We start from the raw sequence: 20250 nt of genomic DNA on the forward strand, positions 1-20250 counted from the left end.
CCTCCTTTACTTGAATATGCTAAGTCCATGTTTATTCAACCATGGAGAAGCATAAGCATTCTGCAAACATGTAAATAGCTGCATCAGTTGGAATTTTGTTGTAAACTGAAATAATAGAAAATATCTCTGGGGAGTGGTAACCTCAGAAAAACACAGAATCAGAGAGGTAATGATCAATGAGTTAGTTGTCAATCACATGTAAGATAACCAATCTAGCAACCTCTGCATCCATTCTTCTTTATTCCTTCTACTCCTAGTTCCTATACCATATGCAGTAGCCTTCTGCATGATACCAAGCTAAGACCATGCTGAAATCAAAGTACAATACAGTGATTTTGCCCATTTTCACACTAACTCCATTATAAAGCTTAATCAGATTGGACTGAGAGGACATAGTTGCTATGAACGTGTGTTGTTTCACATATCAGAACTGACTGCCTTCCAGAAATGCTAGCACTTCTTCCATCAGGAGCTACTTTCTTTTGCTCCTGCTGCACCAGTCTGACATTGACTGTGTCCAGAGATCCTCCTCTAACATTGACTCCACCCCTTCCAATACCTGCAAGGCTTTCTTTTTCAGAATAGGTTCCTGTCAGCTCCTCCTTAAAATGAAAAACAAAGAAGTTCCATAGTGAGTGCAATGGGTCTCGTATATCCAACCTGTATCTCATTTGGGATGAAGTAGATGACAACCATAACAAAATCAGCAATCAGCTTGGAGAATGGTCCTTTGCTAAGTCCTGTACTATAAATTCTTTACAATCATGGGCATAATAAGAAACTTTCTGGATAAAATAAAGTGCTAAATTCTTTATGTTTCAATAAAATATGTATTAATTGATGGATAAATGTTACTGTTGTTTTTCAAACCAAACAATGATTCTCACAATTAGTTAAATTATAAAATATTTTCTTAACTGGCATAGTCAATAAAACTCTGATATCCTGTGTGCATGCATTCTCAAATGCTGATAAGGCTTGAATAAGCAGGAGGTTAAATATACTCTTTGTCTTAAATGACCTGTTAGAATCACTACCTTTAAACTCATTCCGTCGAACAATGCACTTCAAATTTAACTTCCTTGTAAATATTTTTAATTCAAGTATAGTATTGGTAAAATTGGCCCAACATGCTGGTATGAAGGAAAAGCCTTTGTAAAAACACAGACAATTCCACATCATTACATACATTATCTATAAAATTTAAAACATTAAAATGTCTTTCAGAACCACTATAAAAATGTCCTGGGTCTCATGAATGTGTACTCACTGTTCTTACTCTCCATCTTCTCCATCCCCTTTCCCTATCTTAAAATGGATTTCTGTCTCTTCCATACCCTCTGAAGACTTTGCCTCTGTTGTTTTCAATAATACATCTCTTCTGCTATGATTGGCCAGTTCCAAAACTCATACCTGTTGGAGAACTGTTCTTTTGCTGCATGGTTAATTGCGAGGAATGTTCCAGTATTTTGGCATTTAGCCCACCTCTTTGTGATGTTTCTGATTGCAATGTGTAGGGGTGGGAAGGATAATTGAAAGACTTACAACTGGGTAAGCATTTCTTTTAGAATATGTAAGCCTATGCCGGTTTAGTTTCTTATGCTTTTTTACCTAAAGAGATTCTACATGTCTGGCAATATAGGAAACTGCTCCATCAAAATCCAGTTTGTTGGCAGGGGAAACTCCCATGGGTTTTAAATTTTTTATATAGATCATCAGTTTTCTTTTATATCTTGGAGCTTAATTTCCTTGTGTTTGATCAAAATTCCATTAACATAATAGACATTCTATCGAGAAAAAACACTAAATCCAAATATAAGGGATCCTGAACAGTTAAACCCTTTGGAAATTTGTCAAAGTGCAAACATTTGGGTACTCTCCTCATACTTACACTCTTCTCTTGGTACACACAGTCCCACAAGCAACTTTAAATTTATTACTAAGTTTTTCAAAATCCTTACTTAGTTCACAAATACATTACGCATTTCCTGGAACCCCAGTGTTGTCAGTGGAACCACCTCTAAAATTATGCATATGAAATGGTTGTTGAGGCTTGACAGTAAACATTGTAACATTGATGTGAAAGACTCAATTACTGAATTAATTTTGTGAGAATAAAACAGGGGAATTACTGACTGGTGTATAAGAAATCTCCTCCACCAAAACGTTGCTTGTACTTCTTTCAGATATCTCTTTATGCAGTCTCTTTGCTGTATCAGTAAGTTTCAACATAACTTGACAAAAATCCCTAAGAACAGTTTGCAGTGTGAAACCACTTACATCTCTTAAAGAGGGTTCTGTCATGTTACCAGATGGAAAACTGAACCATTGAAAAAAAAACAGCAAAACAGTTAAAGGGAGTAAACTTAAATAGTAAAAAAAAAAAAGTAAAAATCACCCAAAATAAATTTTCTTTAGGATTTGTTGTATTCCATACAAATAATTTTTGTTTATTGTTTTAGATCAAGTGGATGTTGTCCCATGGAGTGGAGACATACCTGCTACCTCTCAACCTGAAATCATGAAAAATCTGGGCAAAGACACATGAAAAATTGGTACAAATCTTTACGCTGATATGTAACCCCCACCCACTCTGGTGGAATTGTGGGATACCAACTTTTACATGCAAATTGAAGAACAGACAACTATTACACAGAAAATAAACAGAACAGTAGTGTTTTATTTAAATTAATATTTGAACTTTTATAGAACGTTGAACTTGTGCAAACTGCAAAACTAAAATACAATTTTCTTTTATAAAATAAAGTTAACTGCTTCAGCCTTCTACAGCTATAAAATAAATGAGCTGGATTTAAACAGAGGAAATCAGCAGATAGGTAGATGTACAGACTGAGCACCTTTTGGCAAATGCAATCAGTTCTTTCAAAGCAGAGAAGTGTAGCAATTAATTCAATTTGAATAACTGTAATAATATATGAATTTAGCTAACACTAGGAATACATTCAATATAATTTCTACTAAGATCATCATTTTGAAACAATATTTTCTATGGAAAATATTTAAGCAATCTATTGCAGAACGATCCATACAAATCATTACCTTTGAAACACTTACATTTAGGCTCCTGAACTAACATTGCCTTTAGCTGTTTTATAAAAATGATCATCTACAAATAAAGTACCTGTTGCCCTTGAAGAATAAATTGCCTATGTTACATTAAAAATGATAAGCTAGTAATATTGCAATAGGGAATGGATGGCAAACTGACAGAAGATTCTTAGTTACTAGGTATCACTGCCAAAGAGGACATTCTCAGGACTGCGGCATCTACCTCTTTAAAATTACAACACAGTACAATATCAACAATCCAGCTACATACTGTGGGAGTAGAACCCACATCCTTCTGCATCAGAAACAAGTATATTACCTGTTGTGCTACTAACAACATAAATAGACTTGGCATAAGCAGCAATTATCTTCTCCAGAAGAACTATGCAGTACAAGAAATCTGGAAAAAAAGCCAAAATGTATTGTGGGGGACAAAGACCCAAAACCAGGAACACATTTTAAACATTGCTTGCATAATCTTAGAAAGTTGTTAGAATAAAATTGTGTTACCATACGTTTCCTTAAAGATAGGAAAACTGAAACTTTGATGGCTATCATTATTTAGTGAATTCAGTTCTCACTGGTTTGCCAGAAAACTACAAATGTTAAGAGGAACAGACCGAAAATATGAGCCAAACATTCCAGACATTCTGTGAAACTTTGGACAGTTGAGAACTATGGACTTAACCTCTTGAATCACAAGTGGTGGCATGGGTAGAGAATTTAGGCTCTTGTTTCTTGTACCTAAGGTACAAGGTTTTGAGTCTGAGTAACCCTCAGTTATACCTAAACTGGGCCATTTTACACACATACACACCAGGGCCAGCCTTTGGTCAACTGGTGCCCTAGACAAAAGGTATCCACAGTTCCTCCTCAATACTACTCGGTGCCCCCATCCTGGTCTACCTACACCATCCAGATTACTGGAGCCCTAGGCGATTGCCTCATTGGCCTGTGCCTAAGGCAGGCTATCTCACACACACACACACACACACACACACACACACACACACACACACACACACACACACACACACACACACACACACACACACTTATACACACTTTAATGCAGTGAGAAATAATTCTCCTAATGCACGTGGTGACATCAGGAGCACATTCATCCTAAAAATTAAAAAAAAAACCTGGGAAATTAAAGGGGCCACTCTCAGGAATTTGTGGCACCTCAATGCTCCCAAAACCAGCATTTACAGAGGAATTCAATTTGACTGACTGGTATGAGTGGAGATTATAGAATGTATTTGCAATATAAACAGCAAAGATGGCAACTTGATTTAAATGCAAGGCATGTTCCTGGTCTGAATGGTGTTTTAAATATATAGTATGTGTTTAAATTTATAACAGCAGCATTTTATGTAAATGCATGCTTTTGTACATTTTCATATTTGATAAAATATTTTTAAATGTCCTTTAAGAACACCTCATTTGTCATATGACAATGAATTGATACAAAGTATTTGATCATTAATGGCTTGTTAGCTCTGATGAAGTCTATGAATAGTGAGATAAAAGCACATGAGAAGTATGTTAAATAATTTGTTTTTGATTGGTTTATTCATAGGTTTATGGATGGTTACTAGGCTAGAATAGTGGGCTCCAGATCCGACTCTAAACCAGTCACAAATGGTGTCCCGCAAGGCTCGGTTCTGGGATCCCTACTGTTCAGCATGTATTTCTCAGAAGTACAGGCAAACACGAGGACTATGGCTAACCAAGTTCGCCGATGACTGCAAACTGGGAGCCATAATTGACTCTCCGGCTGACATGGACATCCTTCAAAAAGGCCTTACTGAGACAGACACCTGGTGTCAAAGTCATGGCCTCAAGCTAAATGCCAAAAAATGCATAGTCATCCCGTTTGGGAAAAACAAAACACCCACGAATTACCACATAGGCGGCAGCCCCCTTAATACAGAAGAGGTAATAAGTGATCTGGGGACCCAAGTAGATAGTAATCTCTCCTTTGACAATCATATTGCCAAAGTAGTTAGGAAATCCTTCTATTTGCCCCATATAACTACTAAGGGGTTTACATCTAGAAATAAAGAGGTTATAGTGCCCCTCTACTCATCACTCATCAGACCCATCATAGAGTACAATGCCCCATTTGGGATGTACCTCACAAGACACTTCCAACAGCTGGAAAGACCACAAAAGCACCTCACCAAGAGGATTACTGGCCTCAAACATATGTCCTATGCAGCCCGACTGAAAAAACTCTGGCTGCACTCAGTGACATATCTCTTACTCAGAAGTGATCTCTGTCTGACTTACAAAGCCATGTCCAACTCAGAATTGATGGACATGCTCCACCTAAAGAAATCCATGTCACTGCGAGCAACGTGCTCTAGTGAGCTAAACCTCACCACAACAATAAATAGAACATGCTGGAGGGATAGATTCCTGTCACAGAGACTCCCCATGCTTTGGAACAAAATTCCATCTACATTAGGCAGAGCCCCTCACTAACACTCTTCAAGAGAAGCCTTGACGAGTGGATGGGTAACAGAAAATACACCCCTGGGATCACTTCATTGGCTCTGCTTGACAGAGGCTCAGTTAATTAATCAATGAGGCAGCAAAAGCCGACACACTCTGGCTAGGCTTATAAATGCCCTGTGGCAGATAGCCTAGTACCTACCTATGAACCTATGAACCTATTGATCCAAGAACCATTTTAAGGCTAGTCAATTATACCCCAAATTTGCCAAAATATTGCTTTCATGTGTTAATACCACAAGGAATTTTATAGTTATGATATAAGCTTGTACAGATCAAGTGTTCAAAGGCTGCCCTTGTCCATGAGGGGCATAGGTGCCAAACAGTTGTTTTACTGTTTTAGTTTACAATCTTATCTGTCTTGCTATTATTAGTTTTGAAAATGAACATTTGTTGTCCATCTGTAAATATAATTTTTTTACACTTCATATCAAGAATTATATATGGTAATAGAGGCTTCTTCATCAAAAAGGCATGTCAGAGTTATGTCATTTCAGAGGATGCTTACAAAAACGGTGAATGATCTAAAGAAGAAGCCATGCAAAAATGCAGGAAAGATGTTTAATATTTGTCATCATAAAAAATGAAAACAGATGGAAGACAAGCTGCACATTTATTTTTAATATAGAATGACAGCTCAATGAACCCAGGTGGCCAGCCTTATCATTTTCAAAATTAAATACATTAGGAAACAAAAGTACAATCAACAAATGTGAGGTATCCAGCACTGATTAAATAAGGGAAAGGATTAATTAACAGAAATAACAGCAGATGAATGAACAGCTGCATGAAGAAGGAGAAGAAAGGTAAAAAACAATCATTTATTTTAGAAGTGATTGCTATATAACATACAGGTAGTTATTTTTATGGCTAAAGTATAAATAAATTGATGTCATCAATCAGTAGCAGTAGTTTCTACATCAGTCATGGAAATGTGCCCAATAAGGGGACCACGCAGTTTTCAGCTGATGGCAGAAAATATGTTACATTTTCCAAGTCATGCAAGCTTTCAGTTGTGATTCACATTGTATTATCAGTTTCCCATTTACAAAATTATCCCTTATTTACCAGTATATGCTATTTTATCTTGGTTATTGTTTTACTTTTCATTTTTTTGTATTTTTGAGGACCCCTGCCTGCCTGTGAATATTTCTCTCTCCGGATGCTCTGGCTTCCTCACCTGTCAAAGTGTGCCTTTTTTAAGAGGTATCTTTTAACTCTATACCACCGACTAAGCCAGTCTAGCTATGCCTATAATGAAATCCTTACAGCTCCCATTGCTCTGTTGAGGGCATTTTCCTTCTTAAGCCAACACCTGCTATGAATGCAATGCAATGACTCTAAAAAATTAGGGCATACGCCTAGGGGACTCCTGTACTCTGTATCTCTCCAAGTCCCCAGTGTATTGTTAGTATATTAGAAATTATCTAACTCATCTCTCAAGTTTAAATTCAAACTGAAATTTATTTAAGTGCCTGAACCCAACATACCCAACAGTAAATAATGAAACAAACAACAACAGATGGAAAGACCGCAAAATGCCACATCAAGTAAATGTTTTAGAGTCCTTTACAGACCTGTACTGATAGGTATTTCTTGATGTCTGCCTGGAAGGTAGTTCCAAAGTATGGGTCCTTGATAAATGAAAGAAGGTAAACAAAGAGTTCAAATTGTAAGATGGAATAAAAAGATTTTGAGAACAGGAATGCTGTGAACTAAGAGGGATACAGGTATGTAAAATGTCCTTCAACTGTAGTGGCCTGAAGTTATGAAGATAAAGATATACCATAAGAAGACTCTTATACAAAATGTGGTATCTGACTGGAAGCCAATGTAAGGTATGTAGGACTGGTGTGATATGATGATGCCTTGGGTCACCAAACAATAAATGAGCAGCAGAATTTTAAATAACTTGCAGATGTGTAAGTGCAGAATCAGCAAGACCTGCTAACAAAGAATTACAGTGTCTAAATGTGAAGAAACCAAAACATGCCCCATAGTCAGAAAATCATTGTGAGGAATACGATGTTTGATCAAGGCAATGCTCTGAAGATGGAAACAAGATGACATGACAACTGCTGAGATATGGTCCGTAAGCATTAGACATCATCAAGAATGACACTGAGATCACACATCTTAGACTCAAATTTCGGCTTATCACCGTGCAACTGTATGTCAGGCTTCAAACCTGGAAGGCAAGAGATCTTCAATATAGCATGGATAATCTGTGGTAGAGTTTTATAAATATTAAGTTTCAGCCTATTACTGATAATCCACTCATGGACAAGTTCCAAGTTGTAAGGAAAGGAATTATGGCTTGACAATGATTTCTGACAGAATGAGAGGTAAAACAGTATGTCATCAGTGTAGCAATGATATTGCATACTTCTCAAGTGAAAAACATCTCCTAGTGGCATAAGATAGCTGGTGAATAGTAGTGGATGAAGAATAGAGCCATGTGGAAAACCACAATTCAGAGGGTAGGTGAAAGATGAGTTCCTTCGGGATACAGTCTGCTGACTGTTACCTGTCAGGTAAGAAGCAAACCAATTTAGGGTACCATAAAGGCTACAGTAGTAATCCAGTCTTTTTAAGAGAATAGAATGGTCCACTAAATCAAATGTTGACGAGAGATAAAAAAGAACAAGACAAAATATTTATGTTAGCCTCTTGCAATCAGAAAAGTATTAAAAAAAAACTCTAAGAGCTGTCTCAGTAATTTGCCTTACCCTAAAACCAGAATGGAATGGATCTAGGATGTGCTGATCTTGTAAAAATTACTCTAGTTGAAAGAGACTATTTTCTCAAGAACCTAGCCCAAAAAAGGGGAGATTAGAAAGTGAGCAATAGCTAGAGATCATCAGAATTCAAGAAAGAAATACAGCAAGCATAAGTGTGTGTGTGTGTGTGTGTGTGTGTGTGTGTGGGGGTGATCTCAAGAATTAATGGACCAATGACCACAAAGGATGCCACCACAAACTGAGAAGGATAAGGTAGTACTACACATACTGAAAATCAAATTATTCAGGTCATTAATGTCAGGAATGGCAAACTCTTCTTAAGTATTAGAAAAAGAATCATCCTTATGAGCAGAATAATAGAAGACAAAAGAGAAGGCATAGTCAAAGAATCTCGACCAGAAGAGATTTTAGCAGAGAAATAAAGAGCAGTCAGTTCACATTCTCCTCTAGAAAATGAGTGCCAGGTGTTTAGGCAGCTGGGGTTAGAAGGGTGGTCTACCACTTTAAAAAGAGTCGATGGATGACTAACAGCCTGGGAAACTTGTTTTGAAAAGTAAGTTGAATTACAATTTTTAACTTGCAAATGACATTCAACAAAGTGACTGTCGAGAATAAGGCGATCCTCCAAGGCACCTTTGTGATGCTGCCTGTGCTCTAACCTATGCCCATCCTTCTTTAAAGTTACAACAAAGGAGTTAAACCAAGGCTCTCATGGAAACAAGGTTTATTTGACATAGCTGAGTTGAGGCAATGACATTGAGACAAGAGGCTAGCAGAGAATTATAGTAAGTGATAAGTTCATCCAGATCATCTGCAAAGGAAATTGGTAATGTATGAAGAACAGAAAGAAAAGAGTCAGTTGAAATAGCAGACTTCTTCAAACATGAAATTAAAGAAACACTGGAAGAAAGAGAAACAGGGAATATAATGTCAAAACTAACAGAGTGATCAGACCTCATCCATGGACTGATCACGAAATTTGATACAGAAAATTCAAGCTGAAAAAACACATTGATAACATGGCTGTTAAACAAAAGGTTTGTGGTTCAAGCCCACCCAGGGACGGTGTTTCTCATGGACAGGGGCAACTTGTAGATGCCCTAAGGCACAGGCATATATCAAAGCCATTCTAGTACCTGGGTTTTGATAATTGGGAAAATTGCGTCATAAATGGCTAGACTTAAAACGGTTCTGGAGCTGTTAGCCTGGTAACCTCCTATGATCCTATGACCCTTCATGTTAAAAAAGTGTGCTGAAATCAACAGTTAAGGAACAATATTAGCAACCAGTGAAATCATCAGTTCACTGTTATTATATAATGTATGCATTTACTAAATCTCTCACACTATGTGCAAAGAGTAGACCCAGTGGTCAAGGATTTGGGAACACATGTAGAGAGCAACCTGGCCTTTGGCCATCATGTGTCTATGGAAGCAAGGAACTCATTCCATGTTGTGTAAGTTATAAGTAAGGGTATGGCATCTTGGTCCAAGGATATCAGTACTAATGAGCTCAGGCATTGAGTACAATGCCTGCTTTGATATGTACATTACCAGGTATATGGGTATATGCACCAACCTCATGTGCAAAAAAGGGAAAAAGGGGTTGAGGATGGATGGATGGATGCAACAACTGGAGCATCCACAGAGCTTCCTCAAAAAAATCCAGTTGATAAACAACCACCTCAAAGCCATATTCACATACCCAGTTTCTTACAGACTGCTGTGTGATCTATGCCTGGCCTACAGTGCATTGCCTGACCCTGCTCTGATGGGCATATTGCACATCTGCAAAAAAAAATAGCATCAAATTTAATCAATTAATGGACCTTAATCTTGTCTGCAGCATAAATATGATATGTTGAAGGGGCAGGTATGCAGACTTCCCTTTCTCTGGAACAGGCTTCCCATCTAAGCAAAGCAGAGCTCTTCCTTCACCCAATTCAAGCTTAACTTGAAGTAGTAAAAGAGGAATCAGAAATAGTTGCCCTTGTCTGACATCTATGTCTCTGGCAGCCTGCAAATGCTTGATTACACATGCACATGCCCAAGCCTACATATATATCTTTTAAAATTACCCTAGTGTATCAAAAACTTTTAGATGCATTTGTGAAGTATGGTTAGGCTTAAAAAGGCCCCTGGGATCATTAGCCTAGTAATAACCTATGAACTTATGAACCTAAATGTACACACCAATAAATATTGTATCATCAGATGAACTTGAAAATAACAACATTAACATACTATTTATTTATTGTGTAACTTCCGTTTTTCTTGCTGAGTCTAGACATTGTGTATATGCATAGTTTTATTTGGAAGTCAAGTGGTAAATGCTTTATCCTATGCATGGGTCCCTCAAATTGTCTATAGTATGATCCTAGTAATTTTCATTAGGGGTAATCTATAACTATCAACCATGGGATGGGCAAGGGCAATCTAACACCAAATAGGATAGGTTAATTCAAGCACCAAAATAAAAACTGGCACTCAAGGGCAGATAGCCCAATACTCACCTATGAACTTATGAACCTATGAAAATGAGTTGGAGAAATGATATGTTTAAGGCCTTAGACATTCTTGAGAGATAGGAACTCATGGGCAAAAGCAATAGATATGTAGTCCAACTTTTATGTTAAAATCACCAACAATTAACCAAAGTGGATGTGTTAATACAGAAAGTAGGAAAAATTAACCAGCTCTTGTAAGAATGATCAATAATTACCTGAGGGCTGACATAGAACAAGGCATCCAAAAGAGGAACAACGTCCTAAAGCCTAGTCAAATGTATTAAAAAGTTCAGTCAAAATGTGCAAATAGGTCTAAAATGGTGACACATCTGAAACCCAGTTGGTACAAGAGCAGACACGTTAGAGCCACAGTTGTCATTAAGCCATGTCTCAGTAACAAATGCTAAATCATGATTACAAATTATATCAAATAAGATAGTAGTCAGATTTATGACAGAAATGTGCATTAAAATAAACAGCACATATTGAAGAGTCGTTAGCAAGTGTGTTAGATAAAGGAACAGAAGTTAAAATCTACTGCCTGCGAACAGGTGTAGGGGGTATTACATCATGCCTCCTGGATATTACAGGAATGAAACAGGAACCAACAAAGATCTGGAAAATATTGAAATATACAATTGGCCTGCCCTATGTCTTCTAATGATGCCTAGTTTATGACAGTAGGCAGTAAAAGAAGAAGAAAGTGCAGATTTAATAAAAGGATGAAAGGCTAAAAGCTGATCTGAAGAATATGAAAAAGTCATGATAAAAAATGAAATACAATAACATAGCTTACACTAGCCAAAATATCAGGTGTTATGGATAAAATAAATCAGTGAAAGTGCTGAAAAGTAATTAAGTACAAATTAAGAAGCAAATTAAAAAAAATAAAGGTGAAAAACAAATAGTTTCAGGTTCACTTAAAAAACAGTTCAGATGCCAGTGTTATCAAATTGTCCAAATGTATAACTATAACCCAAATAGTAGCATAAAGTATAATATTTAGAAAAAGCTTTAAATCATCAACCTCAGAAAACTATAATATAAATTGTGATCATTGTAGAAATGCCGCTTGGGTCATCAGCATAAAAATATATAAAAATATAAAATACAAACAGTAAATAGAAGATTAACCAGAAAATGAATTAAACGCTGCTCAAAAGTCATCGAAATGTCAGGAATCTGGTGAAAATGTCCAGCAGTACCATAAGTTTAGGTCTCAACAATCCTGAGCAGAAAATGAAGTCTGAAATAAGTCCTCCAAGATTCCAAAATAAACACTCTAAGACCAATTCAAAGATTGTCTGATATCCAGTGGTCACTGAACGATCGATCTTCTCTGAGAAAAAAAAATCAGGTGTAGGGCTGCAGGGCACTTCAACTTCTTCCCTCCATTAGTAGCCCTACTGATGCTATAAAAAGATGTTTTGTCAAACAAATACCTAGTCATCCTGCAGTAATGTGGACCTTAAAATAAGAAAACAATGTTTATCCTGACTTCAGAATATTTTCTCCTAAGAGAGAGAGAGAGAGTGAGAGAGAGAGAGAGAGAAATCAAGTTTCATTTATAAGGTTTCAGATGAAAGTGCCTTACTCAAACTTTTCTATGTTGTTACATATTCTACACCTGATCCCTTGTGCAAAAATGGGAAAAGGGAGTGTGGCTGGATGGATGGTTAAGACACAGGCAAATGGTCAATGTGAAGAGTTACAAAAATACCTTTGAATTACTCTCATCACTTTTCTCCATGACAGATGCTTGTCTTAAGCATACCAAAAGAGCCATAGGTAAGTCATCAGCTACCCCGGATATTTCTATGACTGGCAGCTCTCTCAACCCAAAGTTGAAGAGCAAAAACAAAAGTCTTCCATAGTAAATTTTAACTCTAACAACCTCCTTGCTACAGCTGTACAATTGTAGCAAGCTGCTTTCTATAGCTAATGAAGTTCTGCAAATGAACTGTTGGAATTCATTAAAGAAGCTGCAATATTTCCTGCGGCAGATTCTTATATGAATGCAGGTACAGCACTTGCATAATCATTTCTCCTAACAACTTGCACTAAGGGCTTATATCATAATGTCGAAGTCTCTAAACTTCCAACATTATTACATCGAATCTGAAAGCTTGAACACTGACAATATCGAAGCCGCAGAACATCAAATTCCTCCCCAGGGCAAGAATTTGGTGGGCCGTTTCCGAGGCTTCGCTATTTCTTCCACTGTGGTGTGATCTCGGCATTGGTATATTTAAGTAGGGGGTGTGGGGATGAAGCCCCCCACATTAGAAATAGTTTTTAGTGTGCTTGTGTTGTGTGTGTGTTCTCGGAACAGCAATTTCTTTCCCCTGGAGAAAAAAAATCGCTGTTCTGAGCTTTCGATGTTATCACATTTCAAACTTCCAGGTTCGAGCATATGGTGTTCAATATTTTGGAAGTTCGATTATGTGATATAAACCCAGCTACCCCACTAGTCAAGGTTTTCCATCAATATCAACATTTATAATACTTTCCATTGTAAGTAGATGGCATGCATTATATGCATAGATTAATTATTAATTAATTCATTGACAATTCTTCAGTTTGACAAAGTAGCTGTTTACAAAATGGCATTATTGACCCTATTTGTGTAAAAATGGAAATACGCATTCTATTTTTGTTAAACTTTTGAAGCATTACACAGTATAAATGCATATGATTCACAGTGCACCCAATGGCTCAACAATGTGGTGGATTGTGTCCTTCTAAATAAATAAACCAACTCTGAGCTATGTACCTCATGGAAATGGATTATTAGATGTAGAAATCTAGATGAATGGAGAATCTTTATCTATCTAGCATTTACAATATATTACTTTAGGAAGGGGAATACTGTAATAAATATTTACGGAATAAGTAACACTAATAGCTATTTTCATAGCTCATTATAAATGTTTGATTTTCAAATGTTTGTATAAAAACAAATATAACAACAAAGTACTCACAATATCCAAGCCGAGAAATAATAAAACTGTATTCCTCTATGTTATGGACACTGGCTAGGTCAGCTTCTTCTTTCCGGCATGAAACCAAGGCTTCGCTCCACATTTTCTGGTCTCTCTTGATCGAATAGCAATAACCAGCAAAGGGGACCCAACCCTCAGGACATCTGGTTTCATCTTCAGTTTCTGTTTAAGCAAATAAATAAATAAATATTAGAATAACTAATGCAAATGTGGGATGTTTCAGATTCTATTATTCTACTAATTCTCACATCATACATTGTTAAGTAAAAAGCATATGACACTGCAAATATTCATGCCCCTTTAATTATTTTCACTAGTCAATGTAATAAATGAACATTTTCTGCATCCTCTGAAAGTGACTGTGATGAATAATTCTTAAAAAATGTTGTTTTGTGGAGGGATTCATTTAGCTTGTTCTTATTAAGAATGACCCTACATAAAATAATTTCTAAAACAAATCTCAGGAATTATTGACAAACTCACCAAACTAGGCATCGACCCCTATATCACTAGGTGGGTTGCAAATTGGCTCAAAAATAGAACCCACATAGTGAAAGTAGCGGACTCCAAGTCAGACTGCTGACCAGTCATGAGTGGAGTCCCACAGGGTTCTCTCCTGTTTCGTATCTACTTCTCAGAAGTCCAGGCCAACACGGAGGGACTCTGGCTGACCAAGTTCGCAGAAGACTGCAAGCTGGGAGCCACTATTAACTCCCCAGAATTATGTATACATCCTACAGAAAGCCGTCACTGAGACCAATGACTGGTGTCAAAACCATGGCTTTAAGCTTAATATCAAAAAATGCATTGTCATCCCCTTTGGGAAAAACTCAGTTCCCACTAATTTCCACATCGACAGGAGCCCACTGAACACTGAAGGCATTATAAGACATCTGGGGACACAGGTTGACAACAACCTCTCCTTCGACCACCACATTGCCACTGTCATCAGTAAGTCCTTCTATGTGGTACATCTCATTACCAAGGGTTTTGCATCCAGGAAGAAAGAGGTCATCATCTCTCTCTACTCTTCCCGCATTAGGCCAATCATCGAGTATAATGCCCCATTTGGCATGTACCTCACTGGACATATGCAACAGCTGGAAAGGCCACAAAAGTACCTCACAAAGAGGATCCTAGGCCTTAAACACATGCCCTACATGGAACACTCAAAAAACTCCAGCTTTTCTCTGTCTCATATCGTCTACTAAGAGGAGATCTCTGCTTAACTTACAGAGCCATGTCTGACCCAGCTCTGTTAGAAATGCTACATCTAAAGAAATCCCAATCCCTCCACACCACATGCTCTAGAGACCTCAAGCTCATTACCACAATCAACAGAACATGCTGGAGGGACAGGTTCATAACCCAGAGACTGCCCATGCTCTGGAATAGACTTCCCATACATGTCAAGCAGAGCACCTTACTGGCACTCTTCAAGAGAAATCTTGATGAGTGGATGGGTAATAGAAAGTTCACCCTGAAGATCACTCCAGTGGCTCTACTTGATAGAGGCATTGGGAACTTAATGTTGGGTGGCACAATGCCAGAGCACTTCTATGTGCTAGGCTTGTAAAGGCTCCAGGGTCATTAGTCTAGTACACACTTATGAACCTATGAATCTGTATCTGCACGTATGAAAAAAAATGCCCATCACAATACGCCAACATCACAAACATTGACATGTACCATACTTGTGCTGAAAAACAAACTCGGTATGTGCAAAATATGAAAAAATACCTTGTGTGACCCCATACCTTCTGCTAATTGATATATATATATATATATATATATATATATATATATATATATATATATATATATATATATATATAAACTCAGAGATTGCACAAAATCTGTAAAAGGGAATATTTCCCAAACAAACTGTGGTGTCAGGCTTCATAACATGCCTGGGTGGGCATTATTTATACAGAAACACACACCCTGTTGGCCATTATTGCTTGCATAGACTCTGTGTGTATACATATTTCTGGCATAATGCTGCAGACTTTATTGGACTTGACCATTCGACTTTTGACTTTTGAAGACTTTTTTTAATTATTTGTTTTTGATTAGGAAGCAGTCAGAGTTATCACAGATTGGAGATTACCAGTTACTTGGAACATTCTTTGTGTGTGAACTGTGAAATGCAGTTAATTTTTTCTGAGAGTGATGACTAAAATGGCTTAACCTTCTACAATAAAGGTTTGGATGCACTAGGAAATTATAGGTAATGCTTTTATTTTCTATAATGAAGGTTTGGCTTCACTACCACATTTAGTGTTGAAGACTTGCTGGGTGTGTTCATGAAACGTTTAAAGACATTTGGCAGAGTATAGCTTATAAAAAAATTAAATACAAAATTAGATATTTTTTTCTTTCTGATCTGAAGATGACTACATGGGGAATGGTCAACATATTTATTTTCTTAGGTGTTGTGAGAATGTTTTATACCTGGTTTGAGAAAATCTGGAATGGCAGGTGTGGTGGGTAACAAGTAGATTGAGGACAGTAGTGAAAAGGCCAAGGTTTTCTTTGTTTTGCAGAAAGTGTTGGCTAATATAAGTTTGTTAACAAGATATTTTGGAATTCATTCTTTCTGAATTGGTTGAGCTGAAAATTTTGCTTAAGAACAGGTCTCTGTTTAATGTTATTGACTAGAAGGGTGGTGGCAGTGGATTTTAAAAAGTATATCAACATTTATTACACTGTATCTGGTCACTGATAATACATTTTCTAACAGGATTAAAGTGTTTTTTACCATGTGCATCTAGATGTAGAAAACTGCTCATTCCTTTAAGTGGAGAACAAAACACTGATAAGGCCTAAAGGACTGGCATTAGTTAAAAAGACTGAATTTGTTTGAACTTTGGGGTTTGTATCAGAGATGTATGTTGGCATCAGCTTGTGCCATTTTAAATTTTATTTGTAAAAGGATATGGTTCATGATATATTTGTAATGCACTGGATCTGTCATAATATGGGCATTATATGTGGGGTTAAGTTACAGATATAAATGTTAAAAATGATTTTCATGCAGTTTAGAAGTAACAGTTCAACTGCATTATGAAGAAGGATATGGAGACCACTAAAGAATGTTGCTGTCGTTAATCATACTAGGCAGATACCAAACAGGATGACTTCTTGGAAGATCATCTTGTGGTAGTTTTGGCATGGGCATGTTACTGATAACGTAGCTGGGTTGAATGAATTTAGTGGTATACATCTCTATGATATTTAGTTCCACGCGTTTAATTTTGGCCTTAATGACACAGTTCCCCTTACCATTTCCTTGCACATGCATAGTCAAACCTCCAGGGTTGGTTGCATAATGGGAATTATGTAGAACTGTCACTTACTCATTCCTGCATGATACAAGCACACATGCTCCCTTCCTACTTTAAGGAAAATGCACCAGCTAACATTTTAATCTCAGTTGAGAAGGTTGAAAAGATTATGCTTTCATGTGCACTTGCCATCTCACCCTGGGGGACATCAGGGTCAATCCACATTACTCCCTTCTTTCCATCAGGTCATCAAGTGCTGAGACAGCTAACCAGTCTTGGGTCATCTGCTTCAATGTCAGGGCTGTGTTCTTTTATGGTATACAGCTAAAAAAGGGGTTGTACGGATTTGGATGCAGATAACAGGAGTTTCAAATGCAATACTGCCTGGCAGGTGAAGGCCTGCTATTTTTTTAAAATAAGATTAAGACAGTAAAAACTAGTATATCCTATATATTGGTAAAGAGCAGCAGGTGTACTCCTGAACCAGTGGGATCTAGTCTAGACTGAATTAGGCATGCATGTGTAAGACCTAGCCTGCTGTAGCATTAATTGGGCATTGCTGTTTAGATGCTTTATTTGTTTAAATTACTTTATTGCATGTTTGTAAGTCTCAGCTGTATAAAATGAATAAATATTGTGCTAATATTAATTTATGTCATACACATGCTAAAGTCTGAAAAACACATTCAAGGAGTGGAGTCTTTTGGTTAAAAATGTAAGCTTTGCATAGCAGTTGCCATTGAAACCTGGTGGTAACTTAAAACAAGATTCAACTCTTGATAGATGGATGTTTTTAAAAGGTGATAAGCAATTCTCACTCTGTGGTTGTTTAGGAAGTTACCTGAAATGCTCTTTTCATAAGGAAAATACAAATCTTCTAGACTCTTCATCTAAGTTTGTATGTGCAGGGGCAACCACTTAACTCACTAATGTACAGTCATTTTGTGACTGTTTACACCTAGTGTCTTCTATCATATGGATCTTCATCTTAAATTTACATCTTAGCATTTTAAGTCTAAATTCTTTATTGTTATGAGGGGTCTGTATCTTCTCACATTATACTGCCAAGATATTTATCAGTCTTGACATCAGGGTCTTTGCCTTCTCTGCTCCAGATCTGAGACAGTTAGCACACATACCCACTTGTAAGGACAAAACACTTTATATTTATTTACACACTTCTCTCCTGCTTTCCTGTGGTTCAATAAACTGCCTACATTTGGCAAAAGTAATAATTAACACATTATTCACCTGCCAATCATTCTGAATTCTTTTTCTACCTTACCATCCAGTAATAAGAAAATATGTAACTTATCAAAAATATTATGATATAATTAGGTCTATATATTAAGGATCTTCAGTTACAACTACTCCCTAAATCTTGGTCAGTTGAAATTCCTGTTGACATGTTATTCCTGTATATTAAGGATGATACTAAGTCTTAACTTCTTGTTTATCATGCACTCACCTCTAAGACAAATTTGAAAGAAATATTAATACAATAATGCATTAAAAACATTATAATAATTAAGAATAATGTTTATACAGTTAGATCCACTGAAATTTGATGAAATTCTTAAAAGTACAGAAATAAAACATAATATGGTGTAACATGTAGTGATAAAATGATTAAGATGGAGTCAGTAAATATATTTCATTAGCTAGAAATGTTACTTGCATACCAAAAACAATTCCAGTCAGGGTTACCACATACTGCATTGTCTGAATCTGATAAATGAATGTGGACCCTCCCTCTGATGTTCAAAGGGAAGATATTTACACATATCAAGAACTTAAAAACTTGGAAAAAACTGTTGGTGGCATTATCTTATGCTTAAACATAAAAAATGTGGCACCTAATTTTACTTATTTTCCTTATTATGGATTGAAATTTCCTAATATTCTGGAAAAGTATTAATCACTTGCAAAACTTCAATAGCTGTCATGGTTTATAAGGTAAAGGGCAAGGTTGAGCTTATAAATATTGTTGTCTTACCAGTCTTTTGATACGTTTTGTAAAGGTTATGGAATTCTGAAATTCTACATTCTGGATTTAAGAAATAATCTGCTGGGATTTAACATCACAGATGGATGGATAGCTGGCCATCAGCATAAATGCATATGTACATATATCCATCTGGGCATTCCTGCATCCATATTAGAAGTTAAGAATCCCTAGTGCAAGTCCTAGCACTTAAAAATAAGCTGTTAGGCAGCTGGAAAACAGCAAACTGTGAAATTCATTGTTTCATCTTTTGAGATTTTTTTCTGCAGAGAGAGGTGTCTCCTGCCCCCTATTCTTGTAATGTAGTGGGTTGTTCCCCTCATACTTTTGTACCCTACTACTTATATATACCAATTGAGATCCATTTACCTTAGAAAAAGGGGATATCCCAAAGTGCCTGAAATTCAGTTATTTATTTCCTGGGGTATTTGAAGACACCACCCTTACATAACTGATACTATAGTTTTTTTGGGTCACTTACTATATTGAATGTTGCAATGAAAATTTTGGAAAAATATATTCTCAGATATAGTCCATGATTATGTATTTTTTTTCTAAAATTTCCAAGTCTAGACAGTTGAAGACATCCTTTCTTCCTGAGAAACTCTCTCCATTTCTCTTCTGTTTTGTGTAATAAACATGGGGATTAGGATTCAGAAGCCCCTTACATGCAATGGCACAAACGTTCACATCTGCGTAATGTAGTCACAGCTTAGATTTTCAGAGTCACATGCTAATGTGTCACTACATGGGTGGGTCCTATGCAAATAGACCCATGCAATATGCAGCCCTGCTTCATTCATGATCTTGCATACAAAAGGTGATTCAGAAGCATCCATAACATACCAAATCACTGTAGAGCAGCTCAGAAAATGTGTAAGTGAAGACATCAATTACAGGGTCCTGGGTTCAAGACCTGCAAAGGATGTTTATTTTGTTTCTGGCCAGAAAAGCGGCTGTTGCATACAGAGTGATTAAGGCACTTTTAAGCAATTGTAAGTGGGTTTGTGTGGGTTTGCATGAAGGGAAGCAATGCTAACCTCCGGTTAAATATGCTTACAGAGTGTTAGTTTCAATATTGCTTAATCTGTGTGCGCATTGCTTACCCCCATACAAACAG

General features: G+C 36.8%; 1 protein-coding gene across 1 annotated transcript in view; it reads right to left on the reverse strand.

The window, feature by feature from the left end:
• The window catches only part of LOC122796781 (macrophage mannose receptor 1-like), a 1193236-nt gene that overhangs the window by 679942 nt on the left and 493044 nt on the right, over positions 1 to 20250 (reverse strand). The window contains exon 7 of the mRNA XM_044065508.1: positions 13818 to 14000. Within this exon, the coding sequence (XP_043921443.1) occupies positions 13818 to 14000 (183 nt within the window). The remainder of the gene's footprint in view (positions 1 to 13817; positions 14001 to 20250) is intronic.

The sequence above is a fragment of the Protopterus annectens genome, chromosome 3.part0, assembly GCF_019279795.1.
Source record: "Protopterus annectens isolate FY-2018-M chromosome 3.part0, PAN1.0, whole genome shotgun sequence".
Taxonomy (NCBI): domain Eukaryota; kingdom Metazoa; phylum Chordata; order Ceratodontiformes; family Protopteridae; genus Protopterus; species Protopterus annectens.